Source organism: Osmerus eperlanus, chromosome 23 (genome assembly GCF_963692335.1).
Source record: "Osmerus eperlanus chromosome 23, fOsmEpe2.1, whole genome shotgun sequence".
NCBI lineage: Eukaryota > Metazoa > Chordata > Actinopteri > Osmeriformes > Osmeridae > Osmerus > Osmerus eperlanus.
Genome location: NC_085040.1, coordinates 1,560,055 through 1,581,119, shown reverse-complemented (window position 1 = coordinate 1,581,119; position 21,065 = coordinate 1,560,055). Strand labels below are relative to the sequence as shown.

The following is a 21,065-nucleotide window of genomic DNA, read 5'->3' as shown; positions in this document are numbered from 1 at the left end:
ATTATTTAATTTACTTCAGTTGAACAGCAAGTGTATAGTATATACATGTATTCCTCTTTGTGATCGTCATAATTTATACAGTTGACACAGTGTTCGGTAAGAAGGAAGTCCATTCTTCCTTCCTCAACAGTTTTCATATAACCTTTCTCTCTCCACTGGTGAGAGAGCGAATCGTTCGTTTAGAGGAGTATAATGGGTGAGTATTACCTTGCATAATCATGTCAGTTTCTTAAATGATCTATTATTGTGATGATATGCTATTCAATAGAAGTATGACATTAAAGTAGTTGGACCCATATAGTTGGGTGGTGGAATAGTGGATAAAGCACTGCTCTATTACCTTAACTTGCATACGACATTTGACCAAAGTACTGTAGCGGGGTTTGCTCGTTTAAGATTAGCAATACTTAATTTATAATAAAGTATGTAGTTCTTGGGGGCACCACCTCTTATTTGTTAAAGGGACAGAGGAAACCTTATTGAATAATATTGAATAATAGCCTTCGTAATAATCAGTCTAATCTTAAGTAGTGGATTCTATGAAAGTAGAGCAGATCAGATAACGTGAGGGATAACGCGAGTATTATAAACAATGATTTATTTAAGGAAATGTAATTATAATGAACAAATACCAGAGAAGTTATAGGTTAGTTGAAAGTGAGTTGAGTTGAACTGCATACGGTAGGTCCTAAACTATGATGAGGGTTGGTACAAGATGGTAGGTTGAGAGCGCGTGGGGAGGGGGGAAGGGAGAGAGAGAGAGAGAGATAGGCTTCTGGAGAACAATGGGAGAGTATGTTAACTAATCCTAACGAAAGTTAGGTTAAATCATTTGCAAACTAAAATCAAACGTAACAAATTAAATCACAATATGCCAATGTTCACAAGTAAGAAATGTAGCAATATCGCAGTTACTGTTGTCAGTTTGAAGAAGAAGAGTCAAGGTTCCGTTCGTCGTTGTCAAACGGTTAGAGCAAAGGAATCTTTCGTTCAAGTTCCTAGTGGTCCAGTGAGTTGCTGATTGAGAAGGATAGGTCAGATGTGTCGCGAACACTTCCGGTGAATCCTTGCGAAAAAGCCCGGATTGCTTGTGCGTCAAGGTTTTATAATCCTTGAGAAAGGGGGTATCCTTTTGGAGGTGAACTCTTTGATTGGTCAGTTACTCCCACCTGGGCGTCCATCCTGAGATTGACGTATGGGTGTGAAGTGGTTGATAACTTTTCAGAGTTCAGCTATTTCAAATGTCCATGTATTGCTTATACTTCGAAATATAACAATACAACATTAATAAATGGTTTAGTTTGTAGATTAGAATCATTTTGATATCAAGATTGACTGATTTATCATAACAGGAAAGGGAGTTACATTAAAACATCAAATTATATCAACACAGCACTAAAGGGAAAGCATACATTATAACACATCAACTACTGTCATTGAAATAGTGTCCATGAGCCATGTAGTCCTTGAGAATATGTTTGTAAATCCAGAAAAGTTAGTTCTTCCTTAAAATCCTTTGTCTCCATACTGTAAGGCCATTTTGGTCTACCTTCTGACCCCATGCTGGGCCAGAAGCTTTGAAGCTCCTGCTCTGGAGATAAGGACAAAGGGGGAAAACCCAGTTTCTCCTTGTCGGGGGTAGGGGAAAGGTGTGATGGTACGTGGTTTGTCTGTTGGCTCTGCTACAGTACGTTTTAACCATTTGTTTTTTCGGTATAATTGACACAGTCATTTTTAACCATTTAGTTTTCTCGTTTTTTACATTATGGCTAAATTAACAAAAAACAAATGCAGCTTGTTGTCCTTTCTTAACTACCAAAAGTGAAACTACCATGTTCATTTTTCTTGGTGGATGTCCACAGTAAAATCTGTTCTCAATAATCCCATAAAGGGACATAGGGGGCTTCTGATTAGCTAGTGTTCTTTATAATTTGCTATAAATTAGCTGTAATACTAGTGTAATACTCGCACTTCAGTGTTGTAGCTTACACTGTATCATAACTTTGTATTAGGTTTGTTTTTAGCATTGTAAGCAACATAACAGTAATTGATTTGCTGTATGTACATTTTGGAGCGTGGCAAAGGTACAGACCAGATCCAAATAAGGTGGAGCCACCGGTGGCTTTTTAGTGACCATTTTACAGCGGCAGTTTCAAATAGTGAGATTTGCATAGGAAAGAGGTGTCATAGGGACTTGAGGTTCTCTGTATGTCCATTTTACCCACTGAACTGTCGTTATTCAACTATGACAAGGTAAACTCGGTTTTGCATTCTATGACCCCTTTAATAAAAATTCCCTTACAGCAACGTCAACACAAAATATGTTATACAGACAAGGCTTCATCACGATCACAGACCATAGTTGCGCTGGGACAGAAGACTGTGGGCAGTAAAATATGTTCTCAATAATTTGAAAGATCAATGGCATATAACTGACTGTAAGTGTGCTTAAAGTAGTTACAAAAAATGACCAGCTGGTGGTGGCTATACTCCCATTATCTGCATAGTTACTTGCTTGTGAGCTGTGCCCTAATGTGGATATGAATAACAATTATGTAAATATATCCCCCCAAATGATTTGTTAATTCTGAGAAACTGAAAAGATTTATTGTACAGACTATGTTGGTGAGATATGGTTGTTGAAATGGTTCATATAATCAAATTAATCTCTTTCCTCACTTTTTAAAACCTTGGGATGTTCCACTATAGAATTCTAAAATGCTAATGATGATATGTTCCTGTCCTGTAGGTTCTAACAGCTCAAAAAATACAAAACCCTCCCTTGTGGGTTCCACTGTAGGTTCCAGAGACAGGAGGATTGTTCTGTTGGGAAAAACAGGTGCTGGAAAGAGCAGCACAGGAAACACCATATTTGGTCAGGAGAAAGTGTTTGATACATCCTGTTCCCCTAATATCGTAACAGAAAAATGTAAACATGTGGCCAAGATCATTGAGGGAAGAAACGTCACTTTGATCGACACACCAGGTTTCTTTGACACCAGGATCTCTGAAAAGGATGAGCTGAAACCTGAAATAATTAATTGTATGACAGAGTGTGCCGAAGGTGTTCATGCATTCCTAATTGTGCTCAAACTGGAGAGATTTACTGTTCATGAGAGAGAAATCTGTACAAAAATCCAACAATCATTTTCAGATGAAGCTTTCAAATATGCCACAGTCCTTTTCACTCATGGCTGTCAACTCAAAGGCAAAACTATTAAAGATTTTGTGGAAGAAAGTAAAGAACTGCATGGACTGGTGCAGAAGTGTGGAGGTCGCTGTCATGTCATCGACAATGAGCACTGGAACCAGGGTCAGTTGTTCAAGAAAAGAAGAAACAAGTTCCATGTTTCAGAGCTACTGAAGACCATCGACCAGATGGTGGAGCAGAACGGAGGAGGCTGCTACACCAATAAGATGCTCCAGGAAGTGCAGGAGGACATACAAGCAGAGGGAAATACAATAAGAGAGAAGTCAGGTGGTGAACTGTCTGATAAGGAGATTGACAGACAGGCTAAGGAAAGAGTCCAAAGTAAGTTATTTGTCAAATTGGCTGGCATAGCGACAGGATTCTTGGTGGGAGCTCTGCTTGGAGCAGCACTACCCTTCATAGTAGGAGGAGCAGCAGCAGGAGCAGTAGCTGCAGGAGCAGCAGGAGGAGCAGCAGCAGGAGCAGCAGCAGGAGCAGTAGCTGCAGGAGCAGCAGGAGCAGCAGCAGCAGCAGGAGGAGCAGCAGGAGCAGCAGGAGGAGCAGCAGGAGGAGCAGTAGCAGCAGGAGGAGCAGTAGCAGCAGGAGGGTTAGGTATAGGGGCAGCAGTTATAGTAGGAGCAGGAGCACTATTAGGAGGAATAGCAGGAGGGATAGTTGGGGCTGATGCAGTTGATGAACAATTTACGGTATTAGCAGCAGCAGGAGCAGCAGCTACAGCAGTCTATAACAAAGGTATGGCTGCAGATCGGTGCAGATCATTCTCTTTACCCAAACCATGGTTTGGGGGTAAAGTGAATGATCTGGTACAGGAGTCTTCTAAGCTGAAATCTTAATGAGAACATTGTTCTGAAAATGTCTCACAGAATATAGGTTAGACTGGAATATAAAGAAGGAAACATAATTGTATTTAGAGATTACAATATATTTGCTTTAATTGCGTTAAGATTTTTGCTAAACTGTTTGTGTATCTTTGATATATATATACTATAGTGAGGAACAAATCAGAGAAAGTTGAACATAATTCCCTCGACCAGAGACGGATGGTGACAGAGAGGTGCAGAATAAAATCTGCAAGTTGAAACTGAATTATTTCTAATTGTAAATCATACAATGCATTAACTGATTATTAAAAATGTTCATGCTTTTGTTTTGGTTAAGCAATAAAAAAGCCTATTGATCCAAAATCATTTTATCATCAGTTTATTTATTTACCTTCTTTACTAGCTTCTTTACTAGCTGACCTGAGAGTGTTGCTAAACACCTCCAGGTCTGGAGGACTCAGGTCCCCTGAAGCAGTTAGATCAACGATCACCAGGCAGCATCACCAACTCACTGGAGGTTCAGGACTAAAAGAAGAACACTTTTAGTTGTATTTAGCCTGCACCATTTTCCCTTGTTCATTTAATAGACAGCCATTATTTGGGGGTTAGAACAGTTTGTGTCTCATGGTCACTGGCCCAAACCAGATCCTGCTACAGTCTCTGTTCAGTTCTCTGTCTGTTTCTCTCTGATTCTAAACTACATCCACTTGCTTATTACAAAGAAAAAATAAATAAAAACTCTCGTCCTCTTCTCTCTCCTTTCCCAAACTCTCTCTCTAAACTGCTTCCTTTGTGTTGGGAAATGGACACATACAATTGTCCTGATTGTTCTGATTCTGATTGTTCTGTAATTCCGGTGAATGTTGGTGTACCAGCATATGTCCAACAGAGGGCGGAATGGTACAACAAACAGCATGACGTGACAAGAAGAAATGTGAGAGTTCTCCTCCTTTAGCTTGATTCTGTCATTTGGCACCATTTATGAATGATTGTTACCATCTCTGTAAAGGAAACCAATAAGCTTGAAGAAGTAGATCTTTCTCACACCCTCTGTGTCCATCCCTCTCTTTCTTTCTCTCTCTCTCTCTCTCTCTCTCTCTCTCTCTCTCTCTCTCTCTCTCTCTCTCTCTCTCTCTCTCTCTCTCTCTCTCTCTCTCTCTCTCTCTCTCTCTCTCTCTCTCTCTCTCTCTCCCTTCCCACTGCCCCTCTCTTCTCTAAGCCCCACCCTTCTAACAGAACAGGAAACCCCCTTTCTGAATCTGTCTTTCCTACTGCTGCAAGACGCTTTAATATAAGGTGAGGTGTATCATGTTGCTGAGATGAAATATGCAGTGAAATACAGAATAAGATTAAACTTGTTTCTGATCTGGCAACAGGGTATGAAAAGTTTATAATAGAGAATGCTAGGATTACTGTATATCACCATTGGACCGATACAAACACAGCTTCTATTGTACTTCTATTGTTATCTTGTAGTCTGAGTCCAAAGTCTGAACTCCACCTAGGTTTACATGCAGGACTATTTTAAAATGTCAAAAAGTCCTGACTCATGTCAGGAAATACAGGAAGAGTTTAATGACTGAGATCATTTCTACCATGTGCAACATTGAATCATCATAACAGAATGATTTACAGGAGATGTACTGTAAACCCACAATCTATCCTTCCAGCAGAGAGTTCAGGAGAGAGAGATGGGGCTCCAACAGGCTATGGAGTCTCTCAAGTTCAGCATCTGGATACTAACTACTATACTACTGTGCTTCTGAGAGATATCTGTATAGTACAGGTATTCAACGATTCTGTTGTAACTTGATTTGTTTTATTTTTGAAACCCTCTACTCCTCCTCTCTCTCTCTCTCTCTCTCTCTCTCTCTCTCTCTCTCTCTCTCTCTCTCTCTCCCCCCCCCCCCTCTCTCTCTCTAGGTAGCATTGAAGGACTGTAAGAGGACCCCCACTAAAGTCTCTTCTATGGATTTGTTACTAACTCCAGAGACCAGAGCAGACCTCTTACGATGTGAGTCTCTGAAGTGTCCAGGTCTCTTTCCACTGACACGTGTTGAATGATGAATCTTGATCCACAACAACAGCAGCTTTAACATGGTGACACATGAATGGATGTGTTATTAACTCTGATCTGGTCTCTGGCTCTGCTCCCAGATTCCTGTCAGCTCTCACTGGACCCAAACAAAGCACAGAGAGAGCTCTCTCTGTCTGAGGAGAACAGGGAAGTGACGTGTTCAAGTGGGGCAAAGGTGCCATGTTCTGACCATCCAGACAGATTCACCTTCTTCAACCAGGTGCTGTGTAGAGAGGCTCTGTTTGGGCGCTGTTACTGGGAGGTGGAATGGAGAGGTGGCAAGGTTTTTATAGGACATCATTAAGACATCAGCAGAACAGATACTTTTCTTGGTAACGATGACAAGTCCTGGAGTATACAATGCTATAATGAACGTTATTATTTCAATCATAACCATCTTATAACTTTAGTAGCAGGCCCTCAGTCCTCCAGAGTAGGAGTGTACCTGGATCACAAGGCAGGTACTCTGTCCTTCTACAGTGTCGTCTCTGACACAGTGACCCTCCTCCACAGAGTCCAGACCACCTTCACCCAGCCACTCTACCCTGGGATTTACCTCGGTCGGTATGGTGACAGTGCAGAGATTATTAAACTGTGGTAGAGGATCTCATGCATGAGTCTATCCACTTTTGAACAGTCAATTTCCCAACTCATCAACGTTTTGACGTGCTCCCTGTGTCAGGGTGAGGGCAGCAGGGTGGACCCAAGCGCAGAGACACAAGCTGGCAAGGCAGGATCACCAAAACAAAAGGTATTTAAGTTCCAAAAACGGGTACACGGTGGGAAAAGTCACACATAACACAACAAGGAACCGACAAGGACTGCCAAGAGGAGCACACAGGGACAATAGCTGAGTGAAGGGAACAGACAGGAGGTCCATGGGAGCCAGGTGGCTGAGCGGTTAGGGAGTCGGCTAGTAATCTGAAGGTTACCGGTTCGATTCCCGGCTGTGCAAAATGACGTTGTGTCCTTGGGCAAGGCACTTCACCCTACTTGCCTCGGGGGGAATGTCCCTGTACTTACTGTAAGTCGCTCTGGATAAGAGCGTCTGCTAAATGACTACATGTCTAGGGAGCCAGGAGAGAGAGAGAGAGAGACAAGACAAGAACCAGAACACACCCAGGGAGACCGACAGAAAACACCAGGCCAGGGAAAACATGAACTTGACCCTTGTGCTCCTTTCGGATCATTGTGACCCACAGTCGTGGTGCAAAAGGTGGGTCACAATGACCCGAAGGCAGCACAAGGGTTAAGCAGGGGCATGGCCGTGTGCGTGACAACCTGTTTTGTTGACATCGTCTCCTCGTGTTTGGTCCTGCCTGTCAGGAATCACACCCCTCCAGTAGAACCGGAGAGGTAGGGACTTTACTACTGTTGAATAATCCCTGACAATTACACCACGTCAAGACATCTTATGCACATTTCAAATGCATTCAAAAGAGACAAAATGGGCAAGCGTTAGGCCTCCAGGTAAATCTGTTCCCCCTGTGTCCTCAGTGTAAGAGACTAGTTTAAACGTGTTATAATGATGACTGTAAATATACCACCGGCAACACTGTACTGCTTAGAGGATCATATTGTTTTAGATTTGGAACTGTCAGTTTCCCACATCGATGTTGAGACATCCCTGTTAAAGTCGTCCCCTCATGTGCGATCCTGCATCTCAGGAATCCCATCCCTCAAATCAAGACCTGTGGCGTGTTTACTGTACTGTTGTTGAAGTGAAATGCCTTCCTCAGGCCTCCAGCTAAATCGGTCCCCCTTGTGTCCCCAGTAAGAGACAGATTTATAACCATCACCTGCATCACTGTAGTGCTTTATACATTATCACACTGTAATATATGGAGGGGGGGGGGGGGGATAACCTGGATTACAAGGCAGGTACTCTGTCCTTCTACAGTGTCCTCTCTGACACAGTGCCCCTCCTCCAGGGTCCAGACCACCTTCACCCAGACACTCTGTCCTGGGATTTATCTTGGTCAGTCAGGCGTCAGCGCTGAGATGATTAAGATGTTATAGAGGATCTTATACAATTATCTTTTAGATTTGGAACTGCCAGTTTCCCACATCAATTGCCTCCAATTTCGTTGTACAGTATAGGCTACAATGACAAGTAAAGATATTCTGTCGATGTTCAGACATGCTCCCTGTTAAAGTCGTCCCCTCATGTTTGATCCTGCGTCTCAGGAATCACATCCCTCAAGTCAAGACCTGTGGGTGTTTACTGTACTATTTTGGAAGTGAAATCCCTGCCATAAAACTTGCTAAATGCAAATGTCTTATGTTTTCAAAAGAGTTAGGTGTGGGCGTATTGTGGCAGCCCCAGGGATCCGAAGCCGCCTCGCGGCGAGTTTGGGCGCCGTCACTTTAAGAAATCTCTCAATTCCCGCTCTGCACGGCTGCAACCCATTTGAATGTTGTTATTTGTTCATTATAAGCACGTGCTTTTGACCCTCTTTTGGTCGCGAGTCTCCGGAATTGTGTGCGTCTTAGCCTTGGTTTTGTCTGTGGCTTGCAACAGTATTGGGGATACAAAATAAAGTATGTGTTAACTAACAATTTGTGGATCCTAATGTGTACTTATAATCATCAACACAAACACACAAATGAAAGCTTACTGCAGACACACAAGTGAGCCAGCAGTTAATTCTCAAAGTTGACAAGTTGGAAGCAGAAAAAGTGTCCACGGGTAAGTAAGGCCTCCAGGTAAATCTTTGTACTCTTGTTGTCTCAGTGTTAGAGACATCAGATAAAACGTGTTCTACATAGTGACACAATGAGGAGGGGGGACGGACCACGTTTCTCAGGCCTCCAGCTAAATCGCTTCCCCTTGTGTTGTCAGTAAGAGACAGATTTATAGATTAAACTTATTATCTAGGCTGCATATTGATTACAGTAAAAACCATCACCTGCATCACTGTAGTGCTTTATACATTATCACACTGTAATATATAGAGAGGGGGGGTAACCTGGATCACAAGGCAGGTACTCCTTCTACAGTGTCGACTCTGACACAGTGACCCTCCTCCAGGGTCCAGACCACCTTCACCCAGACACTCTGTCCTGGGATTTCTCTTGGTCGTTCAGGCGACAGCGCTGAGATGATATAGAGGATCTTACATTTAGTCATTTAGCAGACCTCGATAATTTAAACATCCACCAGCAGTAGTTCCAGCAACCCATCTGCCATCATGGACGGAACACCCCCAGTGACATGATGCATTTCCATCAAGGGCACAGAGAGCAGATATCCAAATCTGAGTAATTGCTGCAGAAATCCTCAATTGTCATCCTATTAAGACCAATCATTACATTTACATTTAGTCATGTAGCAGACGCCGACTTACAGTAAGTACAGGGACATTCCCCCCAGAGGCAAGTAGGGTGAAGTGCCTTGCCCAAGGACACAACGTCATTTTTGCACGGCCCGGGAATCGAACTGGCAACCTTCTGATTACTAGCCCGCTTCCCTAACCGCTCAGCCACCTGACATCTTATACATTAGTCTGTTAGATTGTGAACTGTCCGTCCCCCCACATCGATGTTGAGACATGCTCCCTGTTAAAGTCGTTGCCTCATGTTTGATCCTGCATCTCAGAAAACACATCCCTCAAGTCAAGGCCTGTGGTGTGTTGTTGAAGTGAAATTCCTGCCATGAAACTTGATAAATGTACATTTAAAACTTTTTTGAATGTATTAGAAATTCGAAAGTAGAGGACACATCCTTGAGGTGACCCAGTGGATGACATCAGCCCTTCCGAAAAAACAATAATTCCCTTTCACTCTCTCTGTGTTCTCTGCACGAGGGTATCTCAAATTCATCCTGCAACACCAGAAACCAAGCTAAAATCATTTATAAGTTTCCTAACTAAAATCTGTGGCTGAATATTATAAGCAGTGGAGAAATCAATAAAAAGCAATTTTTCATGTTTCAATGTTTTGGGCTGTTCTAAATGCTGCAGTACTATGTATAAAGTTTCCTATTGCATCCTCCACACGTTGCTTATATGCAAATTAGCTCCATGTACACAACAATCAGTCAGCCTGACGTCACAAGAACCACCTCAGGCGCTGTAAGGTAAACTATACATACACAAGCAGCAGCTTGCATCTCTTTTGTTTTGTCTGAAGACTGGAGTTCTATCTATTCGTCTTTTCCAAAGCATCTGGGGTAAGATATTTCGCATCATTTAAAGTTGGCAGTAGAATACTACTTTATTGATCCCAGGGGGAAATTGCATGAAGTTGCAAATTACAACTTTGCAATTGCATGCAAATTGCAACTGCAGCGTTGCAAATTGCAAAGATATTGCTTGCAATATTACAACGAAATATGTTCTGCTTTGTTGCAAACGCTCATTTGGAGAATAATTGAGTTCACGTCTGGTTATTTTATAAGTTAGTCTACCAGTTTACCATGCACTGCATTATTTCGCTTTCATAATGACGTTATATTTGTGCCTCATTCCTGAGCGAGCAATAGAAGATTTGGAGCACAGAAAAATACATTTTGCAATGACATTATGTTTTGAAGAGTAATCATAAGCAAAATTAGTTTGAGAAAAATAAAATCTATTCTATGGTCAACAAACGTAGCCTATTGCCATCATCCACATGAACGTGAAATAATCTCCCCCGTAGTCACACTTTTTTTCGAAAATATTTTTTAACCTTACTAAACGTTTTTTTTCCACATACACAGTGAAAGAAGAGAATATGAAGTAGTGGTTAGATGAGAACCGAGAAGCCTATAACAGAGTAAAGCACAGCAGAGAAGCTAGTACTCAAGTAGGCTACTCATCAGTGATGCTAACGTATTTTTTTAAACCTTTCTTTCCACCTTTCAAAACCTTTATAGATGTTTTTTTCTTCTCCAAAACCTTTTTTGAAAATATTGTTCCAATCTTTCAAAAATTATTTTTTCAACCTTTTAAAACTTTTTTCTCACGTCAATGAATCTGTTCGCCTTTACTGAGCCGATCATCTTACTCAAAAATTGTATCTATTGTACCTTTTAAACGATTTTTTTTTTACAGAAAAACTTAAAACCAGAACAATTGAAAAACAGAGTGCGAACAACCTGATACATTACATTTACATTTAGCAGACGCTCTTATCCAGAGCGACTTACAGTAAGTACAGGGACATTCCCCCGAGGGAAGCAGGGTGAAGTGCCTTGCCCAAGGACACAACGTCAGTTGGCATGACCGGGAAGCGAACTGGCAACCTTCGGCTTCGGATTACTAGCCCGTCAACTGAGTTTTTTTTGCTATAGACATTGACTGCCGGTGAAAACTTTGAAATCATGCTCATAGTTTAAATACAGGTATTAGTACTTTAAGTGAGTGTATTCGTCTATTTAACAAATCACATTTTACCCTCCTTGCACAGATACCTTTCTGCAACAATGCCTCCTCCTGGTGTGTGTCTAAATATCATGAAAGAGCGCCACAAGAAAGATGGCCGTGGTAGCCTTGCCAACCCCCTGAAATTCCTCAACCAAGACTTTGAACAGATGAAGCAGTACTGTATTGCTCGGGAGGTTCGCTTTGTCGATGACATGTTTCCCCCAGACCATAATTCAATTGGCGAAGGACTACTGTCCCCCTCCGACATGGGAAGAGTGCAGTGGCTGAGGCCACATGTAAGTTATTTGACCTTGACTTGGGCCGTTACACAGCACAACATCCACAAAGTAATAGTAGGCTACTACTCTCATTGTTTGTGAAGGGCATGGAATCTGAGTCTCAATGATCAATTCCTCACTTTCAGAGAATTGCCCAGAATCCCTCTTTTATTGTTGATGGAATTTCAAGATTTGATTTTGGGCAAGGCATAGTTGGTAGGTGGATCTGATTATTCTTTTCAAATACATTTACATCACAAACACTGACTGTTTAAATGCAATATGTTGTACTTACTGACTCATTCCTTGTCCTTGTTTAGGTAACTGCTGGTTCCTTGCCTCCATTGGGGCACTGACATTCCAAAAGCATATCCTGGAACAAGTTGTGCCTCTCAATCAATCATTTCAACAAGAATATTGTGGAATATTCCATTTCAGGGTAAAGTCTGATAATATTTTAACAGGAATAAAAAATAATTAAGCAAAGTCATGTTGTTGTCATTCATAGCACTAGATATGTAATGATTCTTTACTGTAGCACTTATCAACAGCGGGTAAACATTTTTGGGGGGCCATTTTTTGTTGTTGTTGCAAAACCCTCATCAATGTAATACCTAAAATAGATGACACTAAAAAGTTCTCAAATAATCATAATTTCCTTTCAGATTTGTTTGGAAACATCAACAGAATTATTTGAAACAAGACATGTTATTATTCAAATATCTTGAATATATATTATATATAAATATATGTATATATATTATATTTCTAGTGCCATATTACCTAGTGTTATGGTTATTCAAGGATTTATTCAGGGATTTCTCATTAATCTTCATCCAAATCATTGGGCTCAGTGGCTGTTGCACAACCATTTGGGTCTTCCAATATTTTTGGAGACCCTGATGAAAATAAAATCTTAAAATAAATGTTCTCTCCTATCTTTCAGTTCTGGAGGTTTGGAAAGTGGGAGGATGTTTTGATTGATGACAAGCTACCGACAATTGACGGCAATCTAATTTTTGTCCGATCCAAAACTCCAAATGAGTTTTGGCCTGCTTTGGTGGAGAAGGCATACGCCAAGTATGTAAACCAAGTATTTTAGTCATTTAACCAAGTGTTTTGGATAACAACACGGTTGCATTGTATTCATAGGTCATAATGTATGTACTCTTTTGCCAGAGTTTGTGGCTCCTATGCAGACATGAATGCAGGGACGCCCTCTGAGGCTTTGGTGGATTTTACTGGCGGGATCCACTTGTGTATCCAGCTTGCAGAAGGCTCCCCTAACCTATGGGATCTAATGTCTAGAGCTGCCCAAGCAAAATCACTGATGGGGTGTGGTACTCCTCAAGGGGTGAGTGTAAAACAACCTCATGCAGACACTTGGATACAGCAACTGTGAAGACACACTGAAGATACAGTGAATGGCCTTTTTTGCACAAATGTATACAGTGTCTAATAAATAACATTGTTCCATTTATTTCATCGGTTTTGATGCTTGTTTTACTCTGTAGGAAACATCAGCCAACACTGTTGCAGAGAACGGATTAGTGAGGGGCCATGCATATACTGTTACAGGTGTCACTGAGGTACAGTATGATCTGAATGGATGATAATGGCAGCTACCAGATAACATTCATGTATGACATTCCTAGATTTATCTCATAGTCTTCATTGACAGCTGGAGTATCAAAAGTTTATATTTATACCTTATGTATGTATTTGTCTTAGAAGTTATCAGCATAGCACAACTGATGTATTATATTGTATACAGCTCTGGAAAAGATCGAGACCACTGCACCTTTTTCTTTCCCTTAAAAAAAAAGTTGATAAGGACAATTTTGAGTGAGGAACAGAAGGGGCAGATTTGAAGTTGTCCTTATCAAACTTTTTAAAATGGAAAGAAAAAGTGGTCTCTTCATTTTTTCCAGAGCTGTATGTATTTAAACAACATATACTGTACTGTATGTGCTCAAGACAAATGTATTTCAGGACAATAAAGTTCATCTTATCTTATTTACATTTAGTCATTTAGCAGACGCCATTAGGGTCCTACAAAACTGTTTAAACAAAAGTAATGCTTGTACATGGGAACCTATTTCTCCTACTAGACACACCTGCAAATAATACGTAAACATGTCCTACTTAAACTGTTACTAAAGTACTAAACGCTTGTCTCATTTAAACTCCTCAGCTCACGAGAAATGGAAGACCAGTGAAACTGGTGCGTCTGTGGAACCCCTGGGGCGAAAGGGAATGGAACGGGGATTGGAGCGACAAGTAAGACAACACACTAGTAATAATTTAAAAAAAAATTGCCCCACCTATTTTGTTGTCTTCCTATGCTTTACTCCAGAGCTGTAGACAGACTTCCTCTGCCTTACTCTAAAGCTGTAGACAGACTTCCTCTGCCTTGTTCCATTCAGCCTTTTCAAATGACCATTTTATGTTTTTAGGTCCCCCTTGTGGCAGAACGTGAGTCCTGAGGATCGTCTGAAATGTCTCTCAGTGAAGGATGACGGAGAATTCTGGTAAGCACAGAAACCCCACATGGTTTACTGTTTAATGTTATTAAATGTATAAACGTGAATGGTGGGTTATTGAAACATTGTACAAGCCGGGCACTTATTTTTTGATGGAATTTAATAAAACGACAAAAACATCTATAATAGAGAGGGAAGCATAACTGACAAACTCAACTTTGCTGGTGAATTGAATAGTTTCAGTTTTAGGATGTCATTACGCTGCCGCAAACCAGTCTTTCAAAGACTGAAACATGATTGTGGGAGTCAGCTGGTTGAGCGGTTAGGGAATCGGGATAGTAACCTGAAGGTTGCCGGTTTGATTCCCAGCCGTGAAAAATGACGTTGTGTCCTTGGGCAAGGCACTTCACCCTACTTGCCTCGGGGGGAATGTCCCTGTACTTACTGTAAGTCGCTCTGGATAAGTGCGTCTGCTACATGACTAAATGTAAATGTAATGATTGTCTTAATAGGATGACAATTGAGGATTTCTGCAGCAACTACTCAGATTTGGATATCTGCTCTCTGTGCCCTGACTTCCTTGATGGAAATGCATCATGTCACTGGGGTTGTTCCGTCCATGATGGCAGATGGCTTGCTGGAACTACTGCTGGTGGATGTTTAAATTATCGAGGTGTGTATGATAATAATATCCCCCCCCAAAAAATAGATTTCGATGTTTGCTATTGTTGTGGAAAGAGAAGTCAGCTCTCCTCAGAAGGATATTCAAAAATAGTCGGAGACGGAATATCTTTCAAACTCAAGGTGGCTTGATGGTTTATTCAGCATAACGCAGTTAGTACATGGAAGGTTCAAAAAGCAACCACATGTCATTATATAGACGCATATGAAGAAAATCCCCCGCCCTGCATGATTCTATTTCACAACCTTCTAGAAGGTTCTAGGTTCTCAGTCTTAACCAGTTCCTCTCTCTTCCATCATTCCTTCTCTGGCTTCTGCTCTATGGGTTTTACCTTCTAAACTTTGGCGAGACCTCTATTGTTCTGCTATTGAGACACTCGCACACACCCCAGTCTCCCCTAACGCTGACTCCCCCTTTCTCCTCACTGTTCTGGGGAGCCTACATTTACATTTAGTCATTTAGCAGACGCTCTTATCCAGAGCGACTTACAGTAAGTACAGGGACATTCCCCCCGAAGCAAGTAGGGTGAAGTGCCTTGCCCAAGAACACAGTTGGGAATCGAACTGGCAACCTTCAGATTACTAGCCCGACTCCCTCACCGCTCAGCCATCTGACTCCCTGCCACTTTTGAGACATGACTTCGGCCCTTGGGGATACTCTTAGCTCTTAAGTTCTAGCTTTCTGATCGGTTACAGTTGTTAGTAGCTGTCTGGACCTCCCCCCTCGTTCACTGCCCAACAGCCTTGTGTATGTAAGTCTCACTCACAACATCCACACTACGTGAGATACGCACACTCATTCATATCTTTAGACTGCCAAACTAAGCTCCCCCCAGCCCTCGTCTCCTTACACTGGTTTGAGTCTGTTCCTTGGTGTAATTCTTAATGCGTAGGCGTAGATTCCTCCATCTTAGGCCCATGGCCTTTGCTCTGCGTACCACACTGGTCACCAGCCTGCCCAATAATCAAGAATCCACCACACTATTTAAAATAAATGTACTTGCTAAAATACTTACTCAGTCCACTTTTAATACAAAGATTCATCCGAAATCTGGAATGGTCGGAAAAATACTATTGACTGACATTTTGCCTTTTAGACAGTTTCTGGACAAACCCTCAGTATCGGTTAAAGATTGAAGGTCTGGATGAGGATTGTGCTGAGAAACAAGGGGAAAAAAACATGCTGGTCTCTCTGATGCAGAAGCCTGACAAGCGAAACAGACGCCTGGTTAAAACCCTCCACATTGGATTCTCCATTTTTGAGGTCTGTGTAAACCAGATTTTCTTTTTTTCCACATCTCATGGTGGCAGTGTCTTTACTTTAGTTGATGTTTTGGAAAAAGTATGTATGTATGAATTTATTTGTATTTTTATGTGTAGTATTTTTACTAGAATAAGTGCCTGTGCTTAAATGTATTTTTCTTGTATTTAATTTCAGGTGCCTGAACAAGTAAGTAACCATTATAACTATATAAACTTTTTATACCACATACAAATTGTGCATTTCGAAAATACAGCAGAAGATCAAGGATCAGAAGTGTATAGTTCTAACAGTTCTAACAGTTCTAACAGACTATTGTGGTGGTCAGAGTCAAGGAATGATCTCTAATTACCTGCTTCAGCCTGATATGGTTGTGAGAGAAACTGAATGTCATCACAGTAGCATTGGACTCACATGGGCCAATAAAAAGTATGGGCTGCATATGATAGATACCATTACATATTTCCACAGTACAAGCGTCTAGAAGGAAAGTTCCCAGCATCTTTCTTTGCCACCAATGCACCTGTGGGTCAATCCAAGAATTATCTAAATGCTCGTGAAGTCATGGAGCTGTTCCGTCTGAAGCCTGGTGAATATCTGATCGTGCCATCCACCTTCAAACCGAATGAAACAGCATCTTTCATCTTGTCCATCCTTTCCAAGGCAGAGACCAACATCCAGTAAGCACAACTCAATTTTCTACAAGTGCTTTGGCAAAACAAAATGTAGTCAAATGTAATATTTGTTACAAAAGAGGAATGATGTTATGGCTGTAACATTGTGGTTTATGGAAAATACTCATAAGACTGGACCTTGTTTTCTCAGTGAAAATTCTGATGGTCATGACCACATGGAAGTCACAAAGGTATGTAGAAAGTATTGCAACTTGAACAGAGAAGCCATGAGAGGGCACGGTATGACTACATCACAACCTATGGCATAGTTGAACACCCTGAATGGTTTACATAATCAGAATTAAATATTTTTCGTTACTAATAACACATTGATGGTATTAATGACAACAAAAGCGATAACATTTCCTCATAAGAATTTAATCTGCGATTAAATTTTTTTACATGCATCCTTTGCTAAATACATGCATCCTTTGCAGCCCAAACCAATGGAAAATGAAGACAATGAAGACAATAAAAACAAGAAAACGCTTTTTCGCCAATACTCTGACAAGGTTGTAGAAATCAACATAACTTACTGACAGTTTACCACACCAGAAATGTGTCTTGTATGAAGAGAGGTACATCAAAAGCATACAGTAATATATATATATGATAGCTTTGTAATAAAGTAAAGAGATCTATTTTTTTGAAAATTCGTTTTGGCCTTTAGCGTTTAACTTTGAGGAATTTGACTATTTTTTTTATACAAGATGACTTAACTCAATTTAATGTAAAAAAAGCTTTTACAATTGTTGTTTTTTTTCTCTGAGAAGTATGAAGAAGTGGATGCTGAGTTGCTTCAAAAGATTTTGAACGACAATGTTCTTAAGGGTATGTACTGCCTTTCAACCATTACTTACAGTAATAGGTTTCTGGGTGATTAGGGAATGATACAAAATCTCCAAATCCCAAAATCAAATTCCATGTGGGCGGAGCATACAATGAGAATATCTTTCAACAAAAATCATTATTATGCATGTACTGTACAGAAATGTTGAGTTCTGTCATATGTACAGTACATGATTAGGTTTATGATTTCTTTTCTTCACGTAGGACAAACAAACAATGGTGGCTTCAGCCTAGATTCCTGTCGAAGCATGGTTGCTCTGATGGATGTATCCTACTTGCACGTGCAACAGCCACTATTATACAGTCATATTAAGGAATACTTCAATCCCAGTATACTTCATGAAATGAAATTGTGCATGCCATTAATTAAAGATAACCATAATATTACTTAAGACATCCATCACTGGAAAACTGAACAGTGCAGAATTCCTCCGTCTGTTGAGGAAAGTGAACATGTTCCAGGTAGTAATGGATACATTTATTTGTAATCTGCCATTCTTTCCATTCTACACTTCTGTCTTAAGGGCTAGAAATACCAGGAGTTCCTTGATGGTTTCCCCTTAAAACATTGTACTTTTTTAAAGAATATTTGACCTGAATGTTCTTGTATCTCATTGTCCTAAAGGACATCTTCTTTGCAACGGATGTCTCCCTCACTGGAACTTTATCATTGAGTGAACTGAGAAATGCAATCATGGCTTCAGGTAAATCTGCTCAATATCCCAAGTAATTTATCCATACCTCAACTTCTTCACTATGTTACGAGACTAAAACAGACAGAAAGTAAATTCTGAGGCTCTAATGATATACTTTTAACCAAGGTCTATGTTTCTGTTTTAAGGAATGACGGTCAGTGATGGCATGTTGAACCTGATGGCCGTACGCTATGGTGGCTCGTCTGGAAACATGTCCCTGGAAAGCTTCATAAGCCTGGTCCTTCGCCTGGACTGCATGGCCAGTACGTCCACGACAACACAACACAACACAGACACTTAATTTAAGGGCTCATTTAGATTTACAGTGATTTTTCTATATTCTTGGACTACGGACTAAACTGTCATTAATTGAACTCTTTCGACAGAAATATTCCGGCAGCTTTCTGAAGGATCAACCATGTCTCTTCAGGAATCTGAGGTAGTAATTCAAAAGTGTTAATATAATGTTTCAAGCTGTGTAAGTGCTGTCTTTGTATGTTACTGTGTTAAAGTATAACATCAATGTGACACACTTTCACATCTTTCATGGTTATTAGGTGAGTCAGGTGGCTAAGCGGTTAGGGAATCGGGCTAGCAATCTGAAGGTTGCCAGTTCGATTCCCGGCCGTGCAATATGACGTTGTGTCCTTGGGCAAGGCACTTCACCCTATTTGCCTCGGGGGAATGTCCCTGTGCTTACTGTCAGTCGCTCTGGATAAGAGCGTCTGCTAAATGACTAAATGTAATAAGGTTTAACCCAAGGTTTTACTTTTTCTTTTTCAGTGGATGTATATGTCAATGTATACATAAACCATTTACCTCTGGATGATGGATCAACAATGTTGGAATAATTCAGATGGAGCTGATGTACAACATGTTGAACAAGTTGATGTTAACTGTACAGTATTTGCAAAATGTCCGCAATTTAAAAAAAATATTTAGTCAACATTTTCCTCTAATGTTGCTAGAATGACCCTTACAATTGATCTTATGATATCACATTTATTATACTAGAGTAGTATTTCTTTAAAAAAAACTTTACAAAAACTGTTTAATAACCTTTATATAAAATAGAAACATTTAATTAGCTATTTGTTTGTCCTTTTTCCAATATGCATGTTTTTTTGTTTGTTTTTGTTTTTAAGATACTCAAAATATGCTTAAAAGATGCTAAAAATTGGTTAACTAACTTCATAGCTATTATGAACTATGTAGCGTAGGTAACCAAAGGAGTTAACATTCATTTTGTAACATGTTTGCCTTGTAATTGATTTCATTCATTTGCAACATTATTTAATATATATTGGGAGTCAGGTGGCTGAGCGGTGAGGGAAGCGGGCTAGTAATCTGAAGGTTGCCAGTTCGATTCCCGGCCGTGCCAAATGACGTTGTGTCCTTGGGTCTGCTAAATGACTAAATGTAAATGTAAATATATTGATTGGTTGTTCTCGTGTATGAAATTAATTGTGAAGCCTTGCTGTGTGTATTCTTGTTCTCCTGAGACATTCTCCTCAGCTCTGGCTTGTCCTTGTACTCATTCTCTTTGCTAACTCTTTGCTGTCTCTCTGATTTACAAATTAATAGTCATGGTAGCGTAGGTAAGAGTTAACCTTCATTTTGTAACATGTTTGCCTTGTAATTGATTTCATTCATTTGCAACGTTATTAAATGTATATTTCATTTAACCTTACTTTGACCATTCTTACTCTGATTTAACCCTTAGAGTCAAATAACTGTAATTCCATTGGTATTGGAATTATTTGGTTCATGTTTGGTTCAAAACACTGTTCAGTTTCCCATCTTCCTTTAAACCATAGGGGAATTAGTGAGCTGTGCCTCAGACCAGCGGTCAGAGAGTCTACAATAATTATAATCTAATATAATCAAGACTCTAAAGTAAAGACTATCTTCGGACTGTTGTGTAGCCACAACCTTTATAGTACGAATGACCTTTTTTTAAGAAGAGGGAAATAAAAGAGAGGGAGGAATCAGAAACAAAGAGATGGAAGCAACACCTGGAGGAAAGAAATGTATTATGTTGTTTAAGTAAAAGTGGTAATGTATGGTTTACAGTTCAATGCTACAAACGGAGCCTATAGCGCTGTTTAGTTTTGGTTTGAGGATAACGTGTACATTTTCTATTCTGCATTAATTATGTTTGTTCTTACAGAACCACACATACACACAATAAAGAATCATCTGAGAGAAACTACAATCCCAGTTCCAATCCTGTCATTTAAAGAATAAAGAATACGTTTTTGGATACAAAAGATTACTGGAACCCTACATTATATCACAGAGTTCTGACCAGACTCCCCACAATTTTTTGACCTAACCCAACCAACCACCAAATAAGTGTTCTATTTTTCAGGCGTAGAGAAAAGAAGGGAGAGTCCAAAGTCTGAACTCCACCTATGTTTACATGCAGGACTATCCTGTCAGGAAATAAAGGACGTTTAATGAGTAAGATCATTTTTACGATGTGCAACCTAATAAAGATATCTTTAAAGTCAAAGTCTAAATCTCTCTTCCCTCTCTTGCTCTCTCTCTCTCTCGCTCTCTCTCTCTCTCTCTCTCGCTCTCTCTCTCTCTCTCATTGATATGGACATTGATACACTGTCGACACTCACACGTGTCACTTTACACACAGTTACTGGTTGCACTATCAGCAATATTGCACTAATTGT

At 40.3% G+C, this 21,065-nt stretch overlaps 3 protein-coding genes and 1 long non-coding RNA gene across 5 annotated transcripts in view; 3 read left to right on the top strand and 1 right to left on the bottom strand.

Moving 5' to 3' along the window:
* Positions 1-90: 90 nt before the first annotated feature.
* Positions 91-4,375, top strand: LOC134009584 (GTPase IMAP family member 9-like). Its single transcript, XM_062449131.1, has 2 exons — positions 91-196; positions 2,750-4,375. The coding sequence occupies exons 1-2, from the start codon at positions 193-195 to the stop codon at positions 4,042-4,044; spliced, it is 1,299 nt and encodes a 432-aa protein (XP_062305115.1). The 5' UTR covers positions 91-192; the 3' UTR covers positions 4,045-4,375.
* Positions 4,376-5,940: 1,565 nt separating this feature from the next.
* LOC134009611 (uncharacterized) lies at positions 5,941-8,662 on the top strand. The gene is made up of 3 exons (XR_009928254.1): positions 5,941-6,046; positions 6,190-6,998; positions 7,196-8,662. It is a non-coding gene; the product is annotated as an uncharacterized LOC134009611 (long non-coding RNA).
* The window catches only part of LOC134009572 (mucin-2-like), a 202,174-nt gene continuing 188,163 nt past the window's right edge, over positions 7,055-21,065 (bottom strand). Inside the window, exon 6 of the transcript XR_009928251.1 lies at positions 7,055-7,176. The gene's annotated coding sequence lies outside the window, so the exon portion shown is untranslated. The remainder of the gene's footprint in view (positions 7,177-21,065) is intronic.
* On the top strand, positions 10,179-20,068 carry LOC134009567 (calpain-2 catalytic subunit-like). 2 transcript variants are annotated; one of them, XR_009928249.1, is made up of 22 exons: positions 10,179-10,280; positions 11,501-11,753; positions 11,882-11,951; positions 12,056-12,174; positions 12,682-12,815; positions 12,915-13,089; positions 13,250-13,324; positions 13,930-14,015; positions 14,192-14,266; positions 14,731-14,891; positions 15,997-16,163; positions 16,338-16,349; positions 16,632-16,840; positions 16,986-17,025; positions 17,272-17,346; positions 17,608-17,665; positions 17,888-17,949; positions 18,077-18,145; positions 18,309-18,387; positions 18,525-18,641; positions 18,765-18,939; positions 19,141-20,068. XR_009928249.1 is itself a non-coding variant. In XM_062449102.1 (22 exons), the coding sequence occupies exons 2-22, from the start codon at positions 11,517-11,519 to the stop codon at positions 19,186-19,188; spliced, it is 2,100 nt and encodes a 699-aa protein (XP_062305086.1). In that variant the 5' UTR covers positions 10,179-10,280; positions 11,501-11,516; the 3' UTR covers positions 19,189-20,068. The 2 variants fall into 2 exon arrangements, 1 of the variants encoding a protein (XP_062305086.1); XM_062449102.1 differs by having other exon boundaries at positions 18,765-18,817; positions 19,162-20,068.

Coding starts and splice junctions, on each gene's coding strand:
- LOC134009567 (XM_062449102.1), top strand. CDS start 11,517: ATGCCTCCTCCTGGTGTGTGTCTAAATATCATGAAAGAGCGCCACAAG. Junction 11,754..11,881: donor TGCAGTGGCTGAGGCCACAT/GTAAGTTATTTG, acceptor CCTCACTTTCAG/AGAATTGCCCAGAATCCCTC. Junction 14,016..14,191: donor AACGGGGATTGGAGCGACAA/GTAAGACAACAC, acceptor TTATGTTTTTAG/GTCCCCCTTGTGGCAGAACG.